The following is a 21380-nucleotide window of genomic DNA, read 5'->3' on the forward strand; positions in this document are numbered from 1 at the left end:
TCAAACGTCTCATTCCAAAGTCATGTGCATCAATATGGAGTTGGCCCCCCCTTTGCTGCTATAACATCCTCCACTCTTCTAGGAAGGCTTTCCACTAGATGCTGGAACATTGCTGCGGGGACTTAATTTCATTCAGCCACAAGAGCCAGGTCGGGCACTGATGTTGGGCGATTCGGCCTGGCTCGCAGTCGGCGTTCCAATTCATCCCAATGGTGTTCAATGGGATTGAGATCAGGGCTCTGTGCAGGCCAGTCAAGTTCTTCCACAGCCTCCCGAGTGGCGCAGTGGTCCAAGGCTGTGCCACTAGACATCCTGGTTCGAGTCCAGGCTTTGCCGCAGCAGGCCGTGACCGGGAGACCCATGGGGTGGTGCACATTTGGCCCAACGTTGTCCATAAGGGGAGGGTTTGGCCTGCAAGGATGTCCTTGTCCCATCACGCTCTAGAGACTCCTGTGGCGGGCCGGGTGCTTGCACGTTGACACGGTCGCCAAGTGTACGTGTTTCCTCTGACACATTGGTGTGGCTGGCTTCTGGGTTAAGCAGGCATTATGTCAAGAAGCAGTGCGGCTTGGTTGGGTTTCGGAGGACGCACGGCTCTCGACCTCTGTACGGGAGTTGCAGCAATGAGACAAGCCTAACTACCAATTGGATACCACAAAATTGGGGGAGAAAGTTTTTCACACCAATCTCAACAAACCATTTCTGTATGGAACTTGCTTTGTGCACAGGGCATTGGGATGCTGAAACAGGAAAGGGCTTTCCCCAAACTGTACTATAGAATATCAATGTATGCTGTAAGATTTCCCTTAACTGGAACTAAGGGGCCTCGCAAGAACTGTGAAAAACAGCCCCAGATCATTATTCCTCCTCCACCAAAGTTTACAGTATGCAGTCGGGCAGGTAGCGTTCTCTTGGCATCCGCCAAAACGCGTTTCCAGAGTCCAATGGCGGCGAGCTTTACATTGCGCATGGCGCATAGTTAGGCTTGTGTGTGACTGCTAGGCCATGGAAAGCAATTTCATGAAGCTGCCCACAAAACAGTTATTGTGCTGACTTGGCTTCCAGAGGCCGTTTGGAACTCGGTAGTGAGTGTTGCAGCCAAGAACAGACAATTTTTATGCTCTTCAGCACTCTGCGATCCCATTCTGTGAGCTTTTTAATTTATTATTATTTATTTTTTTACTTACATTTAACTAGGCAAGTCAGTTAAGTACAAATTCTAATTTACAATGATGGCCTACCAAAAGGCCTCCTGAGGGGACGGGGCCTGGGATAAAAATAAAATTAAAATAAGTGCAATATAAATATAGGACAAAACACACATCACATCAAGAGAGACAACACAACACTAAGTAAAGAGAAACATCAGACAACAACATAGCAAGGCAGCAACACATGACAACACAACATGGTACAAACATTATTGGGCTTGTGTGGCCTACCACTTCGTAGCTGAGCAGTTGTTACCCCTAGACATGTCCACTTCACAATAACAGCAATTACATTTAAGCTGGGCAGCTCTGGCAGGGCAGGGCTCTTCAGTAAAGCCATTCTACTTCCAATGTGTCTAGGGAGATTGCATGGCTGTGTGCTCGATTTTAGACACTTGGCTGAAATAGCCGAATCCACTCATTTGAAGAGGTGTCCACATACTGTTGTATATATATATATATATATATATATATATATATATATATATATAGTGTATATTTATGTATATTTTGTATTTGATATGTTGTTTTGTTCACTTTTTGGGCCCCAGGTAGAGTACCGCTGCCTCAAAAGCAGCTAATTGGGGATAAAATAATGCTAAAAAGACACGGGCTATTTAATGAAATTGCGTGACACATGTTTAGAATAGTAAAACCAAACCTGATCTTTGTCGGATTTTCTTCTTCCCGTTCTTCCTTCGCCTCCTTCATGCTCTTTATCCGTCATTACGCACTCTTGCCCCCTCCCTCCCGCCTCTTCTCCGGTCATGTCTAGATGGATTACAGCTTTTGTCAAATTGACGTCAAAAGTAGTTTTTTGTGCATTTTAGCTAAACCTAACCCTTCTCCTAAATGCTATGAAAAGTCAGTTTTTACAAAAGCCGTATCCCTCCTAGACAAAAACCTTATTCTCCGGCAAGGGGCTAAAACAAATCTCGAATAGGTCCGACGCCAGGACAATAACAGTTCAAATCTAATTTTTAAATTTGAAATTGACTGCTGGAATTGGACCGCATATAGAGCTAGAGCTGCGCTCTCCCACAACCACGGCGCTTCCGAAATAAGCTTACAGAGCTCGATGTAGCTGTGTGTAGGCCTATATAGCCAAGCCCACGACAGGTATGTTGCAGACACGTTGTAGAGATGGGATGATATAGAGCAGGGGAGTGGGAGGAGACCAAATGGTAAATGTATATTTAGGAAGGCCACCATTCTAAAACCAACTGAATCACTCTACAAACAAACCACAGGAGGCTGCAGAGGGGAGAATGGCTCATAATAATTACCAGAATGGAGCAAATGGAATGGCATCATACACCTGGAAATCATGCGTTTGATGTATTTGATAGCTATTCACTATCACTGCTCCAGTCATTAACACGAGCCAGTGCCAACAGCCTCCTGTGAAACAATATCAAAATATGTTGATAGTTTCACATGCCCCCCCCCCCCCCCCCCCCCCCCCCCCCCCCGTAAAATTGATTTAAAATTATGTTTACGACCACAAATAACAATAACTAGCGAGCCTGCTTATAAACGTGCATATCGACTTTGCCACTTCAGCATGCTTTTGTGGCACAATCGATGCCAGAAGGTGGAGGTTTCGCCGACCTCAATGGGCGAGCTCACTCTCGCTGCCTGTTTCATTACACTACGATGTATTTTACACTACGACACTACGGCTGCAGACAATGATCGGCTAGGGGGAATTCAGATTTTCAACATTTTGATGCCATATTATTTTATTTAACCTTTCTTTTAACTAGGCAAGTCAGTTAAGAACACATTCTTATTTACAATGACGGCCTATTTATAATGATATAAAATATATGCAACACATTTTCCCCCCACAACTTTCTGTGCCAATGCACCACACAACCAATAAACAAAGCATACAGACTTCGGCCACTTCAATATCATGGTTTGCTTTTTCAACAACACAATAAATAGACCATGTCAATTTCGACAAACAGAAAGTACTTCCTCCCTACCTTGTAGGCCTATGCAGTATCGAATCCTTGCCTTGACAATCTTTGAGTGTTATTACACTTTTTGTTTTGTTGTAACAGATGTCTCTTTCCATTCATCAAATGGCTGTTGCACAGTTTGGATTGATTGATAATTGTGTCAGGTAAAAAAAAAAATGTATACAGTATACACAAAGTACACATATTGTTGTGACGGGATTGCACAATAAAGTCGGGAATTTATTTCCATTGTGGTCCCTGCTTTTTTTTGTACATAAATACATATATAATTACATATATACAGACAAATTACAGCGGTACAGACAAAAAAAATGTTTGACCTCAAGTTGACTATGAGGGGGGAGTTTAAGAACAAGCTTGCTTTGTCTGGCCTGTAGCTTATTCTTTACATATTTGGGGCTGCTGGTGAACCATGATCTTCAGGCATAATCTAAGTGACACTGGACCAACACATTAGCCAGTCTTTAATAGGTACGAAGGTGTCTGGTCAGAGTTCCTGACATATCGTACTGGTCAGAGTTCCTGACATATCGTACTGGTCAGAGTTCCTGACATATCGTACTGGTCAGAGTTCCTGACATATCGTACTGGTCAGAGTTCCTGTCATATCGTACTGGTCAGAGTTCCTGACATATCGTACTGGTCAGAGTTCCTGACATATCGTACTGGTCAGAGTTCCTGACATATCGTACTGGTCAGAGTTCCTGACATATCGTACTGGTCAGAGTTCCTGACATATCGTACTGGTCAGAGTTCCTGACATATCGTACTGGTCAGAGTTCCTGACATATCGTACTGGTCAGAGTTCCTGACATATCGTACTGGTCAGAGTTCCTGACATATCGTACTGGTCAGAGTTCCTGACATATCGTACTGGTCAGAGTTCCTGACATATCGTACTGGTCAGAGTTCCTGACATATCGTACTGGTCAGAGTTCCTGACATATCGTACTGGTCAGAGTTCCTGACATATCGTACTGGTCTTACTCTGTCATTACTTCCTTTTTTTCTTGTATTTTTCCTGTGGCATTATCCAAATTGTATTCTTATTCAGACTCTTGAAATATTTGCTCTATACAACCAAAATGTACCCTTAACATGTGAATGTAATTACGGCCTTTGTAAAGACAGCAAAGATATATTGTGTATGTTTAGTACATGTTCTTTATATGCTCTTGAATAAAAATGTATGAAAGAAAAGTATGTGTGGAAAGATGTAGTGCACATAGTTAACTTCTGCGGTTAAATTCCCGTGCACCGAATAAAAAACAACAAGCTAAATGGGTTTCCATCGCATTTTTATCTCTAGGCCTACTGATGGTTTTGCCACACAACATTTTTTGCAAAGGTATAGCGAATGTGGCCACTCTCGTATTGTCACATGTGCTCTAGCCAACAGCTCACATACAGAGTGGGTATAGCCTACATGATGAGGTTATTATGGACAAAAGTGCAAGATTATTTTTATTTATCAAACGGCACCAAACTTCGATCATCATGTCACCAGAATAGACCCTCGATATTTATTGAAAGGAGCATTAAACTCATCACCATTCACTTTCACCACCACCCTGTGAAGGTCATCATAAATGATTTAATCTGTTGCCTAATAAATTGCATGCTTTCCCATGATGTCGTGACTTTTTTTTAATCCAACATGTACTTTACTCGCGTAAAAAAATTGGATGGAAACCTGGTTAATGTTAAACCATTTTGAGGAGGCTGGAATTATATTTTGGACAATGTGCGCATGCGCTTGAAGCATCTAATCGGATTAAAACATTGTGACCCGTTGTTTTTATGCCACATACCACAAAAGGTAATACATTTTAAAAGTTAAATGATAAATATTTAGTCTACATGTAAGTGTTAGGTTCTATGTGCGCGAGGAATAGACCCTTGGATTGGAGAGGAGGCAGAGCGCGCATTTAGCGTTCCTGAATAACTAGACCTAACAGGAAGAATAATGATCTACAACAGACAGCGCGTCTCAGTATCAAATATAAAAATACATCCAGACTGGCCTGCTACCGCGCCTTTCGAGACCTTACAACCGGTCTAGAGTAGACTCACAACTGATCCAAATGGAATGAAACATTCAAATCACAGGCCTTTGTCACCGTTATTCAAATTACATTTTCACTGCAGCCTAGAGTAGAATTTTGTACTCGCTTGAAAACGATAATGCAATTGCAGGTAACCTAAAACAGGTAACCCTAATCGAGTCTTGTATTATTCCACGTCCTTGCTCAAGGCATAGACCAAATTGCACAGTTCTAAGCAATATTGTATCTATACAATTTCAAGCCAACCCCATGGCCATTTCATATAGTGGGTTACCATAGCATGTTTGTGTTAGAGACTATCTGAAATCCCACAGCTGTGGTCTTGGACTGATTCATGTAAATGTTAGAAATTTCATTTCGAAAATGGATCTTATTGAAAGTCTGGCTTCTCAAACTAACTCTGACATTTTGTTAATTACTGAGACTTGGTTAAAAAAGTATGTGCCAGACTCTGATATGTCTCTAAATGGATATCATGTTTAAAGATCTGACAGTGCTGGCAGAAGTGGAGGTGTCTCAAATTCACGAAGAACAACTTGAATGTTACTGTGTGTATTACCACCTCTGTCCCTAAGCAATTTGAATGGATTGTCCTAAATGTGAGCCTTTGTAATAATGCCCAACTAACGTTATTGGGAGTTTATTGCCCTCCCTTGGCCCTCCCAATTACTCTTAGCAAATTATCTGACTTGCTAACTATACTCATTCTGAATTTTGGGTGATCTTAACCTGGATTGGTTGATGCCAGTATCAGATAGACTGACATATATTTGTACTGAGCTACATGTAACTCAACTGGTAACTAAATCAGCTTGCCCCAACTTAAAACACCCTGAGAAATCTACTATTTTGGATATCATTCTGAAAGTACAGAGCTAATGGAATCTTTGCTAACAAGCTCAGTGACCATTGTCCCATTGCCTGCATTAGCGATACTAAGCTACCTAAATCATGTACACGCATTATTACAAAGAGACATTTTAGAACTTTCAATGAACAACATTTCCTGTATGACTTGGGGTTGCATGATTGATGTCTGACTCGGATCAGGCCCTTAAACGTTTTACCTCTCTGTTTAACTCTGTTGTAGATAAGAATCCCCCACATAGGAGATGAAGGGTAAAGGACCCATAGTTCACGCATGAATTGTCACAAATATTTAATGAAAGGCTCGATTGACTAATTCTTCCTGTGACTGGCAGTCCTTCAGACATTTGAGAAATAGATGTCTTACTCTGGTTAGATAAGCAAAGTCAATATACTTTTTGAATTATGTATCTGAGTGTGTTGGAAATCCAGGTCAATTCTGGAAAGTGGTAAAATCTTTGAGAAAAAAATCAACCCCCTCATTACCCAAGCAGGTTATGACAGCCTCTGGACCCATTTGGAAAGAAGTAGAGGGTGGTCAACCAATGTGAGTTGAGGTGCAACCTAAAAATGTGTAAACATCATTGGAAAGGAAAAGGCGCAAGGCTCGTTCACCATTAAAAAATCCTAATTTTATTAAGCAAGTTTAAAAGATTTACGCTTTCGGCCTTTAATGGCATTTTTCAGAATAATCACAAAGGGAATAGACAAGTTCATATGGGGCATGGGGCAGACAATTAGGGAGAAAACTCTTAAACTGGTGGCTCTAATGAGAGATGTTGTTGTAGACCATACAGGTTGATACTCAGGGTGTGGGGTACTGTGGTCAATGTCGCCACCTAGTGATGAACTACAGAAGTGGAACCAGTAAAAAATTGGGAAAGCTTTCTTTCAACTGCAGTAGGTGGGGGGGGCTTCACAAATACTATGGTCCTTCTCTAGGTTAAGACCTCTGGGGACTAAAGTATCTAAGGAATGGATCCAGAACATCTCTCTGGAACTTTGGTCTTTGTTTTTGCTGACTTGTTCAATTCCAAAGTAAAATAATTCACTAAGTGTCCTCACTCTTTGAAATGGAGGGCCACTGGGGTGGCTGTTGGGGTCAGCACGTCAAAAGGCACTTCAGTGCTCATACATTCTAGTGCAGGGATCATCAACTAGATTCAGCCCCTTGACGATTTTTTTTCTTGAGCGGAAGGTCGGTGGGCCGGAAACAAAATTGCAAATATTTTGTGGATTGCAAAGTGGCTGCAAGAAGCCCAAACAGATATAATGTTTGACTGAAACATTAATTTTAAACCTTGTTAACATTTGAGAATAATTGGGAACAGATTTCTCAAATTAAAATCACTTGGAGCTGATTTCCTGGTGTTTTTACAGTCTTTCATGCCCCCCAAAATAAAACAAAATTAAAAATGTAAAATGTCTCTCAGAAAGATTGGGGGGGGGGGCAAATAAAACCACCTGTGGGCAAAAATCAGTTGGGAAACCCTGTTCTAGTGCGTAACTCCCTTGAGGTTCTCCTACAAAAAATAAGCCGCACAGGCAGCGAATCACGTAAATCACGTTGCTAGAATTGCAATTGATGGTACTTTAGATTTGTATGCCTGTTTTGAATGTTATTCTGGCATTAATACGTGTCACATATCAGTTTGCAAACAATATAAAACATTTAAATCATTGAGTTAATAAAGCCGCATACAAACTTGGTCTCTTTTTTTGCTTTCTTGAGTAAAACAGCTCCAAAATGCAGGTGTTTCATCCTTGCTTTCTGTGGTGGTGGTTAGTTGCTCTGTGATTGGCTCAGTGTTTTGTCACTCGTGGGGACACTACGTCACCGCCAAATCTACGGGTAGAGATAGAAAATTCAAGCCCCTTGGGTGCTGCCATAGAGTTACAATCGAAGTGCCCATCCAAGAAGGCTCAAGGTCATTGGCCACAGATAAAATGATATCAAATCACATATCTACTGTATCTTTTATTGGACTGATATTGTCAACAGCAGACTATTAAAATCTTAGCTAGCAAGCTAGGAGTCATCATCATGAATCAAGTCGACAATCTACTGGCAAATCCTTTTCAATCCTTATCATATGAAATTGTAGATAAACCGTATCTGTGCTCATTGGCCATTGGACATGAACATTACACCAAAAATTGGAAATCACAAATTCAACAATGAGTGGTTTGGAAGGAATCAGTGGCGAACTGCAAGCATTGCAAATAAATCACTAGCCTGCTATTCAGTGGAGTGGCTGTGTGGTCCAAGTTGCCCCAGCTTAAAAGGACAAACACTCAACATTGGGCATGCTGTCAATCCAGCATGACTTCTGCTGTGCTCAGAACAACTGGAAACATGGAACTGGAAAATCTCAAATTTCACTGCACTGGACACAAACTGGTTGAACACTGTTGATTCAAAGTCATCACATTTAATTTTTTGTTGTTGAAATTATTCAACCAGTTTGTGCCTAATGGGCACAACATTTTCAATGACCGAAATGTAATACTCTGTGTCAGGTATGTCTGAGTGGATGTGTTGGGCTTTGAGTGGATGAGTAGTGTTGAGATATAGCGACTGAGAGTATTGAGTAGATAGATATCTGGTAAATCAGTGGGAATAAATGTGCCTAAAGCCAATGCGTTGAATTGTAGATCTATTTTTTTAAATTTAACTAGGCAAGTCAGTTAAGAACAAATTCTTATTTACAATGATGACCTACACCGGCCAAACCTGGACGACGCTGGGCCAATTGTGCACCAATCATTGTTACTGCTGCTTCTGCTCAGCCAGCATCTGGTTTGGTCTAATGCCCCAACTTGGTCTCAGTGCATTTCGTAATATTCTGTATGTAAATCCACACTCCATTTAGTATGATATGTTTAATATGGTATGTATTCATTTGTGGATGTCCATGTTATGTTATATGTTTATTTGTTATGAATTTTCAAAACACACTATATGTTACGAATTTGCAAAACGCAGTATATGTTACAAATTCTAGTTAGGTGGCTAACCTTATGGTTAGGGAAGGGTTCGCTAAAAGAGTTAAGGTTAGGGTTAGGGGAAGGGTTAGCTAACATGCTAAGCAATTGCATAGCTAAAACGTAGTAAGTAGTTGAACATTTGCTAATTAGCTAAAATGCTCAAGTTATCCCTGATGAGATTTGAACTCACAACCTTTGGGTTGGTAGACGTTTGCGTTTATATGCCTACCCATCCACCCCAACCAACACCCTCATTTCATAACCATAATAATAACCATCTGTCTTATGTAACCATACCAAATAAAACATATAACTATACTTTGATCGTTCCTAATTTACGTTTACTATGTTATGTCTGGTCTATGAGACCAGGCTACATGCCCGGGTTGAACCCATGCGCCATGTGGGGAGCCTGCTGGATGAACTGCTGGAAGAGACACACTCAGAGCAGGACAAGTACATCATGAATGTTCATGATTTCACCACGTCTTGAATTGAGGTAAGCGCTGTCAATTTATTCACTACTGCTTGAAAAAACATTCCCTACAATTTTATGTAACATTTATTTAACTAGGCAAGTCAGTTAAGAACAAATTCTTATTTACAATGACGGCCTACCCCAGACTATGCTGGGCCAATTGTGCGCCGCCCTATGGGACTCCCAATCACGACCGGATGTGATTCAGCCTGGATTCGAACCAGGGACTGTAGTGACGCCTTAGACAGCTGCGCCACTCGGGAGCCCAAATGCCGTGTCCAATGTTCTAATCCCTCCCCATAAATTTAGAGTGCAATATTAGAGTCGGATTGATAACGCTCAATCCAGATAGGCAGCGATGGCAAAGGTGACATGTTCTGATGGAACTGTTCAATCAAATATGCCTATTGCTCCGCCACGGTAGGTTGCAGTAATGCACCATAGAAGACCGCGGCGCTAGTACAGAAAGAAGAATCTACCATTCATTTCCGTAAATAAAATCGTTCACCATTCTCTCTTCCTGTTGTGAAGTTAGCGGCATGGAGAAGGCACGTTTAATTGTATCAGGATCGAAACAGCATTTTGCGTAGCAAATAGAATTGTAGCTATCTGAACACGATTTAATTTGATTGGTAAAACTGAAGCCTTTCAAATACGTTTCTGTAAGCGCATTACCATCAAACTAATAGTAGCTAGCACATTTATAGCAAGATGTGCTAACTGTATTGTGTTGTCATGCTTTATGGTTCACAATACTTGCTTACCACTCTGTAGCTCAGTCAATTTACTCGCGCGCTATTGTTGCCATCATTCCCTCCCCAGCGCGTGTGTGTAAAGCATGGAGATTGAAGGGAGAGATTTCATGAACACTCCCCCCTTGAAGACGGTGCGGTTTGGGGGAAATGTTGTTGCCACGTTAGCGAAATTCAAACAGGTGAGATTTCCAATCCAGTGACACCAAACTTGGATGCCTTAGACACTTATGTGATTCACTCTGGAATGTAGTTATAACCTGGTATACATATGACAGTATTTGCTGCTGGTTGGTTGTTTTTCAAGGGAGACACCAGTGACTATGAGTTGTTGAAACATCAGCTGGCAGATCCAGATATCAAGGTAAATGAGCACGACTAGCAGTTCTTCTACATGTACAGTGTAACAAGGATGTTTCCAGAGGTCTTAATGATAATAGAATGTCTTCCTTTTTTGACAGGATGCCCAAATCATCAACTGGCTGCAGGAGTTCCGGAATTGTGTGACACAACTCAGCAAAGACCATGAGCAGCTGATCTATGTGGCTCTGGTGAGGATGGAACACTTGAATCAAGAGATGGTCAGTACTGCCCATTCCAGGAACAGTTTTCTAATGCTGTATCTACCCCTTGTGTCTCTGTGAACCAGAGGCTGCCGTGGCTGGGCCGAAGCCCTGCCGTAGTGGAGGAGTATCTGTCCTTCCTCGGTAACCTGGTATCTGCCCAGACGGTCTACCTCCGGGCCTGCCTCAAGATGGTGGTCTCCAACTTCAAACCCAGTGAGTTCCTGTCTGTCTGCGTGGACATTCTGATAACTCAATATGGCTACTTTGAAGACGTATTGTTTTTCCTTCCTTTCCAGAGAGAGTGAAGATCTGTGAGGGAGGAGTGGACATCTCTGACTCGGATGATGACGATGAAAGTAGGTGTTACTGTTTCATTACTGTTTGCGATGGAAAACCAAGGTTGTTCAACGGACAGTCTCTGAAATGGTTCATTGAAATACACACTGCAGTAAATTCATAGTGACCTGAGACTGCATTTGGTAAAAGGCTGCTCCACTCGTCCTTTTAGGGAAACTAGGCTCACTTCTAAAGTCCTTGAAGAGTGAGGATGATAAGAGGGGAGGTGAGGTGTAGATAAGATAATGCACAGAGACTCTAGCACTGGGGACTTTCACTCCAGGAGTCCCACCCCTTATGGTTACTGATTTGTCAGGCTGACAGACCTCCTCATAAATCTTAGTTTTACTTCAATGTTACAATTTTGTTTTTACTTCAAACGTTACAGAATCAACGTTCCATTGCAGTATAAAGGTTCCATTCCAATATAAAGGGTATAATGACACCCAGTTCACAGATCCAACTTGTTCAACGTTGGATGTTAGTTCAAAACGGCAAGTACTCTTTTCATTTCTGCACAGTTTTAACCCTTTCTCTTCTTTCTTGATTTGAAGACCTTCCAAGAAGTTTTGACCAGTGTCACCAGGCCCTGCAGCTGATTGGCAGATATGTCCCATCGTAAGTAGCCATAAGACAATCCTACAACATGTTGCTGGATCATTTTCAGACCCAGGTCTGACCTTGGGAATTGTTGACCCCCAATGCAAACTGGTAACAAACATATTTTTTCGTCCTTCTCATTTCAGCACCAGCTGTTTCCTGATGCCCATTCTGATTGAAAACTTTCCTTTTGTGCAGAAATCTTCCAGAACCCTGGTAAGCTACGGTAGGTAGCCTCATGTTTTTTTAAATTTTATTGTCAGATTGTTGTACAGTATGGTTGTCTTTCGCTCTCCCCAGGAGTGTTATGTCCATAACCTTCTGCGGGTGGCGGTGTACATCCCCTCTCTACGACGAGACGTCCTGGAACTCATCATCAGTAGGATGCTCAAACTGGATGTAAGTGTGTGTGTTAGTTAAGCCACAGTTGCGTGTGTGTGTGTGTGTGTGTTTTGGCTTTCCAGTTCTTCACTGAGAAATAGGTGTTTTTTGTGTGCTATAACACGGTGTGTTGTGTTCCAGGTGAGTGCTCCCCGGGGAGAGATAGAGGATGTGGAGGAGAACGCTGTGCAGCAGGAGTTGAAAGGAGAGCAGGAGGAGGAGGGCCTCTTTGACATGGTGACTGACTAGATCTGCTATGTTTTACATACAACAGTCACTGGTGTGATAGTTCTCCATTTTGCGACTGATGTGGTGTGACGTTTCCCTCATCTCTCTCTCTCATACAGGATGAGGATGTGTGTTCAGTGAAGTCCAGTCCAGCAGGGACCAATGTGATGGTCCACCCTGTCGCTGAGAGACTGGACACTCTCATGGTTGTGCTGCTGGCCTTCATCAAGGACATGTGCCATGTCAACGGTGAGCACAGGGTCTTCACACACACTCACTAGACATATGACAAGACAGTGCTTACTCTGCTTCCTTTCTCTCTCCCCTTCCACCCCTCCATCTCTCTCCCCCTCTACTCTCTCTCTCTGGCAGGTTGTCTGGATGTGGAGCGGACTAAGGATCTGTACAAGGACCTGGTGTGTGTGTTTGATAAACTTATCCTACCTACACACGCCTCCTGTCACGTCCAATACGCCCTCTTCTACCTCTGCAGCTTCAGACTGGTCAGTACTCGCAACAGTGTGCATCCGTGCGGCTTTATAGTAGTGGCATTTTATAGAACGGTTGAGTGGGTAACTCGATTGATTGGCTGTGTGTTTGACCCCTCTCTCAGGCTCTGGCGGAGGCGTTTCTGGAACACCTGTGGAGGTTACTGCAGAGCCCATCTCACCCGGCAGTACTGCGCCAATCTGCCGCTGGCTACATGGGTAGCTTCCTGGCCCGTGCCAACTTCCTGCCCGTCGTGTGAGTCACACCCTACTTTTGCTGATCATCAAGGGCTCCTTAGAGCATGTTGGGGTGTGGTTGGTTCTACGCAGCATACTCTCTGGTCCCTCCTAACTCCCTAACTAAGATTCTCTGACTGTTCTCCGTCCTGCAGTACGGTGCGTGCGTGTCTGGACCTGCTGGTCCCCTGGCTCCACCTATACATAGACAGCCAGGACTCTGGCTCCCGGGCCTACTGTGACATCACGCTACACGGGCCCTTCTACAACGCCTGCCAGGCTGTCTTCTACACACTCATCTTCAGACACAGGAGCATCCTGGAGGGCAACATGAAGAAAGGTAGGGGATTACACATGTGTGTAAAACACATACACAGATACTTACAATTTTGTTTTTTATTGTATCAGTTGATATCTCACTGGCCTGGCAATCTTTGTGGGGGGGCTCTCTACCAGTTTCCAGTATTATATAACTGTGTGTCTGTAAGGGGGGGGGGCTCTCTACCAGTTTCCAGTATTATATAACTGTGTGTCTGTAAGGGGGGCTCTCTACCAGTTTCCAGTATTATATAACTGTGTGTCTGTAAGGGGGGGGGGCTCTCTACCAGTTTCCAGTATTATATAACTGTGTGTCTGTAAGGGGGGCTCTCTACCAGTTTCCAGTATTATATAACTGTGTGTCTGTAAGGGGGGGGCTCTCTACCAGTTTCCAGTATTATATAACTGTGTGTCTGTAAGGGGGGGCTCTCTACCAGTTTCCAGTATTATATAACTGTGGGTCTGTAAGGGGGGGCTCTCTACCAGTTTCCAGTATTATATAACTGTGTGTCTGTAAGGGGGGGGGGCTCTCTACCAGTTCCCAGTATTATATAACTGTGTGTCTGTAAGGGGGGCTCTCTACCAGTTTCCAGTATTATATAACTGTGTGTCTGTAAGGGGGGGCTCTCTACCAGTTTCCAGTATTATATAACTGTGGGTCTGTAAGGGGGGGCTCTCTACCAGTTTCCAGTATTATATAACTGTGTGTCTGTAAGGGGGGGGGGCTCTCTACCAGTTCCCAGTATTATATAACTGTGTGTCTGTAAGGGGGGCTCTCTACCAGTTTCCAGTATTATATAACTGTGTGTCTGTAAGGGGGGGCTCTCTACCAGTTTCCAGTATTATATACAGTGCCTTGCGAAAGTATTCGGCCCTCTTGAACTTTGCGACCTTTTGCCACATTTCAGGCTTCAAACATAAAGATATAAAACTGTATTTTTTTGTGAAGAATCAACAACAAGTGGGACACAATCATGAAGTAGAACGACATTTATTGGATATTTCAAACTTTTTTAATAAATCAAAAACTGAAAAATTGGGCGTGCAAAATTATTCAGCCCCTTTACTTTCAGTGCAGCAAACTCTCTCTAGAAGTTCAGTGAGGATCTCTGAATGATCCAATGTTGACCTAAATGACTAATGATGATAAATACAATCCACCTGTGTGTAATCAAGTCTCCGTATAAATGCACCTGCACTGTGATAGTCTCAGACGTCTGTTAAAAGCGCAGAGAGCATCATGAAGAACAAGGAACACACCAGGCAGGTCCGAGATACTGTTGTGAAGAAGTTTAAAGCCGGATTTGGATACAAAAAGATTTCCCAAGCTTTAAACATCCCAAGGAGCACTGTGCAAGCGATAATATTGAAATGGAAGGAGTATCAGACCACTGCAAATCTACCAAGACCTGGCCGTCCCTCTAAACTTTCAGCTCATACAAGGAGAAGACTGATCAGAGATGCAGCCAAGAGGCCCATGATCACTCTGGATGAACTTCAGAGATCTACAGCTGAGGTGGGAGACTCTGTCCATAGGACAACAATCAGTCGTATATTGCACAAATCTGGCCTTTATGGAAGAGTGGCAAGAAGAAAGCCATTTCTTAAAGATATCCATAAAAAGTGTCGTTTAAAGTTTGCCACAAGCCACCTGGGAGACACACCAAACATGTGGAAGAAGGTGCTCTGGTCAGATGAAACCAAAATTGAACTTTTTGGCAACAATGCAAAACGTTATGTTTGGCGTAAAAGCAACACAGCTGAACACACCATCCCCACTGTCAAACATGGTGGTGGCAGCATCATGGCTTGGGCCTGCTTTTCTTCAGCAGGGACAGGGAAGATGGTTAAAATTGATGGGAAGATGGATGGAGCCAAATACAGGACCATTCTGGAAGAAAACCTGATGGAGTCTGCAAAAGACCTGAGACTGGGACGGAGATTTGTCTTCCAACAAGACAATGATCCAAAACATAAAGCAAAATCTACAATGGAATGGTTCAAAAATAAACATATCCAGGTGTTAGAATGGCCAAGTCAAAGTCCAGACCTGAATCCAATCGAATCTGTGGAAAGAACTGAAAACTGCTGTTCACAAATGCTCTCCATCCAACCTCACTGAGCTCGAGCTGTTTTGCAAGGAGGAATGGGAAAAAAATTCAGTCTCTCAATGTTCAAAACTGATAGAGACATACCCCAAGCGACTTACAGCTGTAATCGCAGCAAAAGGTGGCGCTACAAAGTATTAACTTAAGGGGGCTGAATAATTTTGCACGCCCAATTTTTCAGTTTTTGATTTGTTAAAAAAGTTTGAAATATCCAATAAATGTCATTCCACTTCATGATTGTGTCCCACTTGTTGTTGATTCTTCACAAAAAAATACAGTTTTATATCTTTATGTTTGAAGCCTGAAATGTGGCAAAAGGTCGCAAAGTTCAAGGGGGCCGAATACTTTCGCAAGGCACTGTAACTGTGTGTCTGTAAGGGGGGCTCTCTACCAGTTTCCAGTATTATATAACTGTCTGTCTGTAAGGGGGGGGCTCTCTACCAGTTTCCAGTATTATATAACTGTGTCTCTGTAAGGGGGGGGGGCTCTCTACCTGTTTCCAGTATTATTTAACTGTGTGTCTGTAAGGGGGGCTCTCTACCAGTTTCCAGTATTATATAACTGTGTGTCTGTAAGGGGGGCTCTCTACCAGTTTCCAGTATTATATAACTGTATGTCTGTTTCCCTCCCAGGGCTGGCGTACCTGCAGAGTCTGAACCTAGAGAGGATAGTGATGTGTCAGCTCAACCCTCTGAAGGTCTGCCTGCCTGCCGTCACTAACATGTTTGCTGCCATCACCAGGTACAGTGATACAGGTACACCGACCAACCACCCTTTAAGCCAGTCGCACATCAATTACACTCTGCTACAGCACTGTGTTAGTTTCTGTCTGCTTCTAAAAATGTGAAGTGGTTGTTTGACCCAGACGTGTATCCATCCATCCACAGAAAGTACCAGTTGGTGTTCTGCTACACCATCATCGAGAGGAACAACCGTCATGTTCTCCCAGTGGTCCGCAGCTCCGTGGGGGGCGACTGTGTGTCCACCAACACCAACCCCCTGGACAGTTTCTTCCCCTTCGACCCCTATGTGCTCAAGAGGTAACCCATGAACCCTTCTCAGGGACCACATATCAGTAGGCACAAAACAGGAGAAATTGGAAATGGCAGTAGTACAACCTGAACTCTAAGAAGAGAGTTAATTTTCCATTTCTGATCATGTTTTTCTTCTCTCCTCTCCAGGTCAAGTAAACTCATCGAGCCCCTCTACCAGGTGTGGGAGGAGCCAGCAGACACTGAGGTGGACACCGTCACCACCAAGAGAGTCAGACCGGTAAAACACAGACAGTCTTGTATTCTCTCAGGCACACACATGATTGGATGCTGTGTGTCTCCCTATTGGTTGTTTTTGTGGTTTGATTGGCTGTTTTCTCTCTGTCTCAGTGCTCGGATGCAGATGAGGATGACTTCCTGCGAGGGGAGACGCCGGAGACAAAGGGGGTGATGGGTATGACCCCTGGCTCGTATGAGTCACACCTCCACAGCCCCAGCAGTGTGGGCTCGCCGCCCATCTCCTTCCTACAGAGACCCTATCATCACTGAAGAGAAGTATCAGTCGGAACCATCTATAATCACCACCCCCTCAAGAACCTACTCCAGGATACAAAAGATTATGAACACAAAGTGTACAATGCGTGGCTAGAGCTATTCATTTTATAATAATGGTTCTATGTTATAGCAGTTAACATGTTATAACTGGTTAATAGTGAATAAGTTCATTTCACTCCACTATGGAAAGAATGTATTTGTTTTATCTAGGATGGGAAAATCGTAAGATTTGTGTTCTCAGCGAAGGTAACTGTATTTACAAAAGAGAATTCTGACACTTTCAATGGTTCATTGATTTTGGTTGTCTCTGATCTACAATTTGTGTCAAGTTCTGAACAACACATTTTAATGATTTATATAATTTTACAGATTGTAAACATGTTCCCTTATTGAAATTCTTCTTAACCAGAACCGATACTTGTAAGAAAGGTCACCTGCAGTAGATGAAAGGGGAAACATATCTGTAAACTTGTTCTTGTATGTATGGAGTATCAAATATATAGTTGACATACACAACCCTGTAAATAAAAGTCACACTATTTGTGGGTTGACAGAAATGAATATATTGTAAAAAATGATCAGTCGGGAACTGTACAGGGATGTCCTGTCCCACTCTGTTGCACTGTAACACACATCCTCTCAGGTAGGATTCTCAGAGGGTGTTTGCTTTGCGTATAGAAATACAGAAACACTTTCTCTGTGAATGTGTGTGAGAAAGAGTAAAGGGGTGTATCGTCATCAGCAGGGTCAAAGAAAGACACTTGGCCCTTGTCCCAGTCCAGCTGCACTCTGACCCTCTTGAGTTTCTCTGTGACTGTCACAGCTGTTGGGGGTGAGGTCATCGCTCTGTACTCCCTGTCTCGCAGACACATGGTCCAAAACCCGTTCTCGGGCCGGGCCTGGACCTCCACATTCCTGGTGACAGACGTACAGGCCACGCCCAGAATCCAGTCATGGTTACATCCTGTATCCACTACCCAGCAGTGGCTTCCTGAGCTAAGCCCGGTCATGCCCAGGACCTCTGCACTCATGTGGAAGCGCTCAGGGTTGTCAGGGAGACGGTGGGGCTGGCTGGTGTACTGAAGGGACGTGAGGTCATGTGACAGGAAGAGGCAGGGATGTGCTGTGTTTGGGTCCAAGGTCACAGGAGCTGAAGAGGAGGAAATGGGCCAGAGGCTGGGTTAGAGACAGGAAAAGGGTTTGGGTCACTCACCACTGTTTTAGCTTCTCTCCACCAGGTTAAAATGCTGTGGGAGTTTATCTCCTTATCTCCTCATCTCTGTTAACCATTGAAATTGACTTACTGTATTCAACATGCAGAAGCACTTTCTTCCAGACTCTGTATTTGAGGTTACAGAGGTGCTTGGCCACATCAATCAGCGCCCCTGAAATCCTCTCCGGGCCCTGCCCTGTGCACTGGGCTCTGAAATGACAAAATAATAGAATTGTCCTGTTCAATATTCCAAAGCAGAGAGAGGGAGGAAAAAATAGAATGATCAACAGAGAGAGGTGGGGGATTTCAACATACCTCTCTATAGTGGCTTTACAATTCTGAAAAGCAAAGAAAGTGTAATATTGTGGCTGAATAAAAAAAATAAATCCCATCCTCTCCTCAAAAACAATTATTCTGGCTTTTTAAAATGTGTGTAATGTGTAAATTGTGCCAGTACAAACCTGGAGCAATGTCATGTCTTCAGCATCAGTCATCTCCTGTGTTATGACTGTTATAGTCTCTTTGAGGTATAACATCCCTGCTGCAGCCTTTGTCACCATACTCTTCATCAGCCCTATCTTCTCCTCTTCCTCCTCCTTCAGAGCAGCTAGCCTCGCTGCCTCTTCCTCATACAGGAACTGGTGGAGTTCCACAAACAGATCCTTTATCTGCCTCTCTGTCTCCAGGGCCTGATTCTGAGGGGCAGTTAGAGCACAACTTGATGGATTTGAGTTCATTTTAATGAAAAGGAAACTGAGATGACATCTGTAGAGATTACCTTAATGGACTCGGTCATCTCTTCAGAGGTTCCCTTCAGTCTAATGAGGGAGTCCAGAGTATGCTGTAAGGTTTTCAGTGCTACGTTGAGCTCATCCTAGAAGTCAGAGGGTATTCTAACATGAGGCTTCTTATGAAAGCAGCAAGCTGTAACTCGATTAAACGTCTAGATTTAATTATGTGAAATAAATTAACAATAGGGTCAATGCCAGGTGTGTCGGTTGACACAGGGGCCACAGGCTCCTTACATGAGAAAATGGCAACGTTAACTATGAAAACAGACGTTGCCAAGTTATTTCATGCATATACATACTAGAGTCATTTCAATTATTATTCAGTCTCTCACCTTGCAATCCTGTGCTGCCTTCTCTGTGGGTACGCAGTCATGGTTCTTGTGTATTTTCGAGGCTTGGCACACTACACAGACAGGCTGCTTGTCGACCAGACAGAAGAATCTGAGTCTCTCCATGTAGACAACAAAGTACATGGTTCCCCTCGACTGAGCTCTGAATCCTGCTCTGTTGCAAAGCTTCACAGGGGTTCTTCAGAGCCAGGTTGGAGGGAGGGGTGCGCTTGGAAGCTCTTCTCCTGCAGACAGGGCACTGTCTGAGGGCTGAGGTGTTCCAGTAGCATTGTAGGCAGGTCTTACAAAAGCTGTGGCTACATGGTAGGAGGACAGGGTCCCTGAAGATGTCACAGCACACAGGACAGAAGAGATCATCGTCTGGGAGACACACACTGGATGACAATGTATGTCTTCGCCTGATCAGGTACCGGGAGTCTGTGAAGAAGATATCCGCTGGCTTAAATAATACTACATTCCCATGTCAAGCATATAAACGTGGAGATTATTTACTTTGTCTTTCAGAAATCACCTCCCTTTTGATTTTCAAAACAGATACTCAAAGTGCCTATTCTTCCATTGTTCTTGTTGTAATGCCAGACCTTAAAAGTGCAGGCTGTTTTCCTGTCTGTTGTGTTGTGTTTGTGTGTGACTCCAGAGACACACAGTACTGCGTGACAGACAGCAACGTGAAACAGGAAGTCGAGCCCTATTGGTCACATGTGGAATAGCTGCAAACTGGTTTAGCCTAGAACCTGTTACATGTTTTGAATAGCAACATTGTTAAAGGTTGTGGATAGAGATACACAATCAATTACTTTAAAAGCCTTTAAAAGACTGAAAAGTGAAAGACGACGGTCAAGATATATCTCATGAAGCAGGATGAAAATATGATCAACCAAAATTAATGGTAAAATCATCATAAATAAAATTGTCCTCACATTACATTGTGTTCCTAAAACATGTATTTACATGCTTATAACAAAGGCAGGTACAATGTAGGCCTAACGTAAATACGTAAATACCATACACATCATTACCTATTGTATACAACTGCTATACCTGTTTGTACCTTGCACTACATTAATTATTTGCAAATAAAACTTACAATGGGGATAACTGTGTAATCTAAAGCAATAATTATATGCCAGTGCTTTTGACACCAATGAATGCTCATATAGAGCAAAGCTTCAAAAGGTATTATGTAGGCCTAATCTTCCCCTTACACAACCTCAATGGCAAACCAAGCTTCTTCCCCAAAAGCCTGTGCAGTTTCATTGCATTTACATTAGGAAAGGGGATGAAGAGGGGTTCACAGGGGGAGAAAGGGGTTTGGAGGGGCTAGCCTGTGTTTCCCTTGAAAACTCAAGGTTTCAGGATATTGGTTAAAAACAAATCAACCATCTGCCTCCGCCTCCAGTGTGGTATTTTAAATATTTGTTACTGTTGCTTGGTGTCAATATCAGAGGAAATCAAACTTGATTTGTCAGATGCACCGAATACAACCGTGAAATGCTTACTTACAAGCTCTTAACCAACAGTGCAGCTCAAGAAGAATTAAGAAAATATTTACCAAGTAGACTAAAATAAAAAGTAATAATAAAAAGTAACACAAGTGACTATGCAAGACTGCTTCCATCACGTGGACTGAGATATGTTTCGTACTGCGTCAGACAACAACATTGACGAATACGCTGATTCGGTGAGCGAGTTCATTAGAACGTGTGTTGAAGATGTCGTTCCCATAGCAACGATTAAAACATTCCCAAACCAGAAACCGTGGATTGATGGCAGCATGCGGGTGAAACTAAAAGCCCGAACCACTGCTTTTAATCAGGGCAAGGTGACCGGAAACATGACAGAATACAAACAGTGTAACTATTCCCTC

At 43.0% G+C, this 21380-nt stretch overlaps 3 protein-coding genes across 5 annotated transcripts in view; 1 reads left to right on the top strand and 2 right to left on the bottom strand.

Moving 5' to 3' along the window:
* LOC139421525 (transient receptor potential cation channel subfamily M member 4-like) overlaps positions 1 to 2277 on the bottom strand; it is a 59098-nt gene extending 56821 nt beyond the window's left edge. The window contains exon 1 of the mRNA XM_071172503.1: positions 1873 to 2277. Coding sequence (XP_071028604.1) covers positions 1873 to 1980 — 108 coding nt within the window. The 5' untranslated portion in view covers positions 1981 to 2277. The remainder of the gene's footprint in view (positions 1 to 1872) is intronic.
* A 7264-nt stretch (positions 2278 to 9541) lies between these two features.
* On the top strand, positions 9542 to 17717 carry LOC139421526 (RNA polymerase I-specific transcription initiation factor RRN3-like). 3 transcript variants are annotated; one of them, XM_071172505.1, is made up of 18 exons: positions 9542 to 9619; positions 10421 to 10532; positions 10658 to 10714; positions 10812 to 10901; positions 11000 to 11129; positions 11213 to 11272; positions 11807 to 11870; positions 11999 to 12068; positions 12153 to 12251; positions 12375 to 12470; positions 12581 to 12710; positions 12834 to 12964; positions 13075 to 13205; positions 13342 to 13526; positions 16245 to 16353; positions 16500 to 16652; positions 16794 to 16884; positions 16995 to 17717. In XM_071172505.1, exons 2-18 carry the CDS (start codon positions 10437 to 10439, stop codon positions 17151 to 17153), a joined length of 1851 nt encoding a protein of 616 aa, XP_071028606.1. In that variant the 5' UTR covers positions 9542 to 9619; positions 10421 to 10436; the 3' UTR covers positions 17154 to 17717. The 3 variants fall into 3 exon arrangements, with proteins under 3 accessions (XP_071028606.1, XP_071028605.1, XP_071028608.1); XM_071172507.1 differs by lacking the exon at positions 9542 to 9619 and adding an exon at positions 10133 to 10260; XM_071172504.1 differs by lacking the exon at positions 9542 to 9619 and having other exon boundaries at positions 10076 to 10532.
* Positions 17718 to 17737: 20 nt separating this feature from the next.
* LOC139421528 (zinc-binding protein A33-like) lies at positions 17738 to 20188 on the bottom strand. Its single transcript, XM_071172509.1, has 6 exons — positions 19496 to 20188; positions 19151 to 19246; positions 18834 to 19067; positions 18688 to 18710; positions 18464 to 18582; positions 17738 to 18309 (listed from the first exon to the last, which is right to left on the bottom strand). The coding sequence occupies exons 1-6, from the start codon at positions 19634 to 19636 to the stop codon at positions 17738 to 17740; spliced, it is 1185 nt and encodes a 394-aa protein (XP_071028610.1). The 5' UTR covers positions 19637 to 20188.
* Between the last annotated feature and the right edge of the window lie 1192 nt (positions 20189 to 21380).

Source organism: Oncorhynchus clarkii, chromosome 12, assembly GCF_045791955.1.
Source record: "Oncorhynchus clarkii lewisi isolate Uvic-CL-2024 chromosome 12, UVic_Ocla_1.0, whole genome shotgun sequence".
Lineage (NCBI taxonomy): Eukaryota > Metazoa > Chordata > Actinopteri > Salmoniformes > Salmonidae > Oncorhynchus > Oncorhynchus clarkii.

Excerpts from the sequence above, each read along its gene's own strand:
- LOC139421526 (XM_071172505.1), top strand. The coding sequence starts at position 10,437 with ATGGAGATTGAAGGGAGAGATTTCATGAACACTCCCCCCTTGAAGACG. Across the intron at positions 12,252-12,374 it reads GTAGGATGCTCAAACTGGAT|GTGAGTGCTCCCCGGGGAGA; the intron begins GTAAGTGTGTGT and ends GTTGTGTTCCAG. Across the intron at positions 13,527-16,244 it reads GGAGGGCAACATGAAGAAAG|GGCTGGCGTACCTGCAGAGT; the intron begins GTAGGGGATTAC and ends TTTCCCTCCCAG.
- LOC139421528 (XM_071172509.1), bottom strand. The coding sequence starts at position 19,636 with ATGTACTTTGTTGTCTACATGGAGAGACTCAGATTCTTCTGTCTGGTC. Across the intron at positions 19,247-19,495 it reads AGGCAGCACAGGATTGCAAG|GATGAGCTCAACGTAGCACT; the intron begins GTGAGAGACTGA and ends TCTGACTTCTAG. Across the intron at positions 19,068-19,150 it reads AGATGACCGAGTCCATTAAG|AATCAGGCCCTGGAGACAGA; the intron begins GTAATCTCTACA and ends ACTGCCCCTCAG.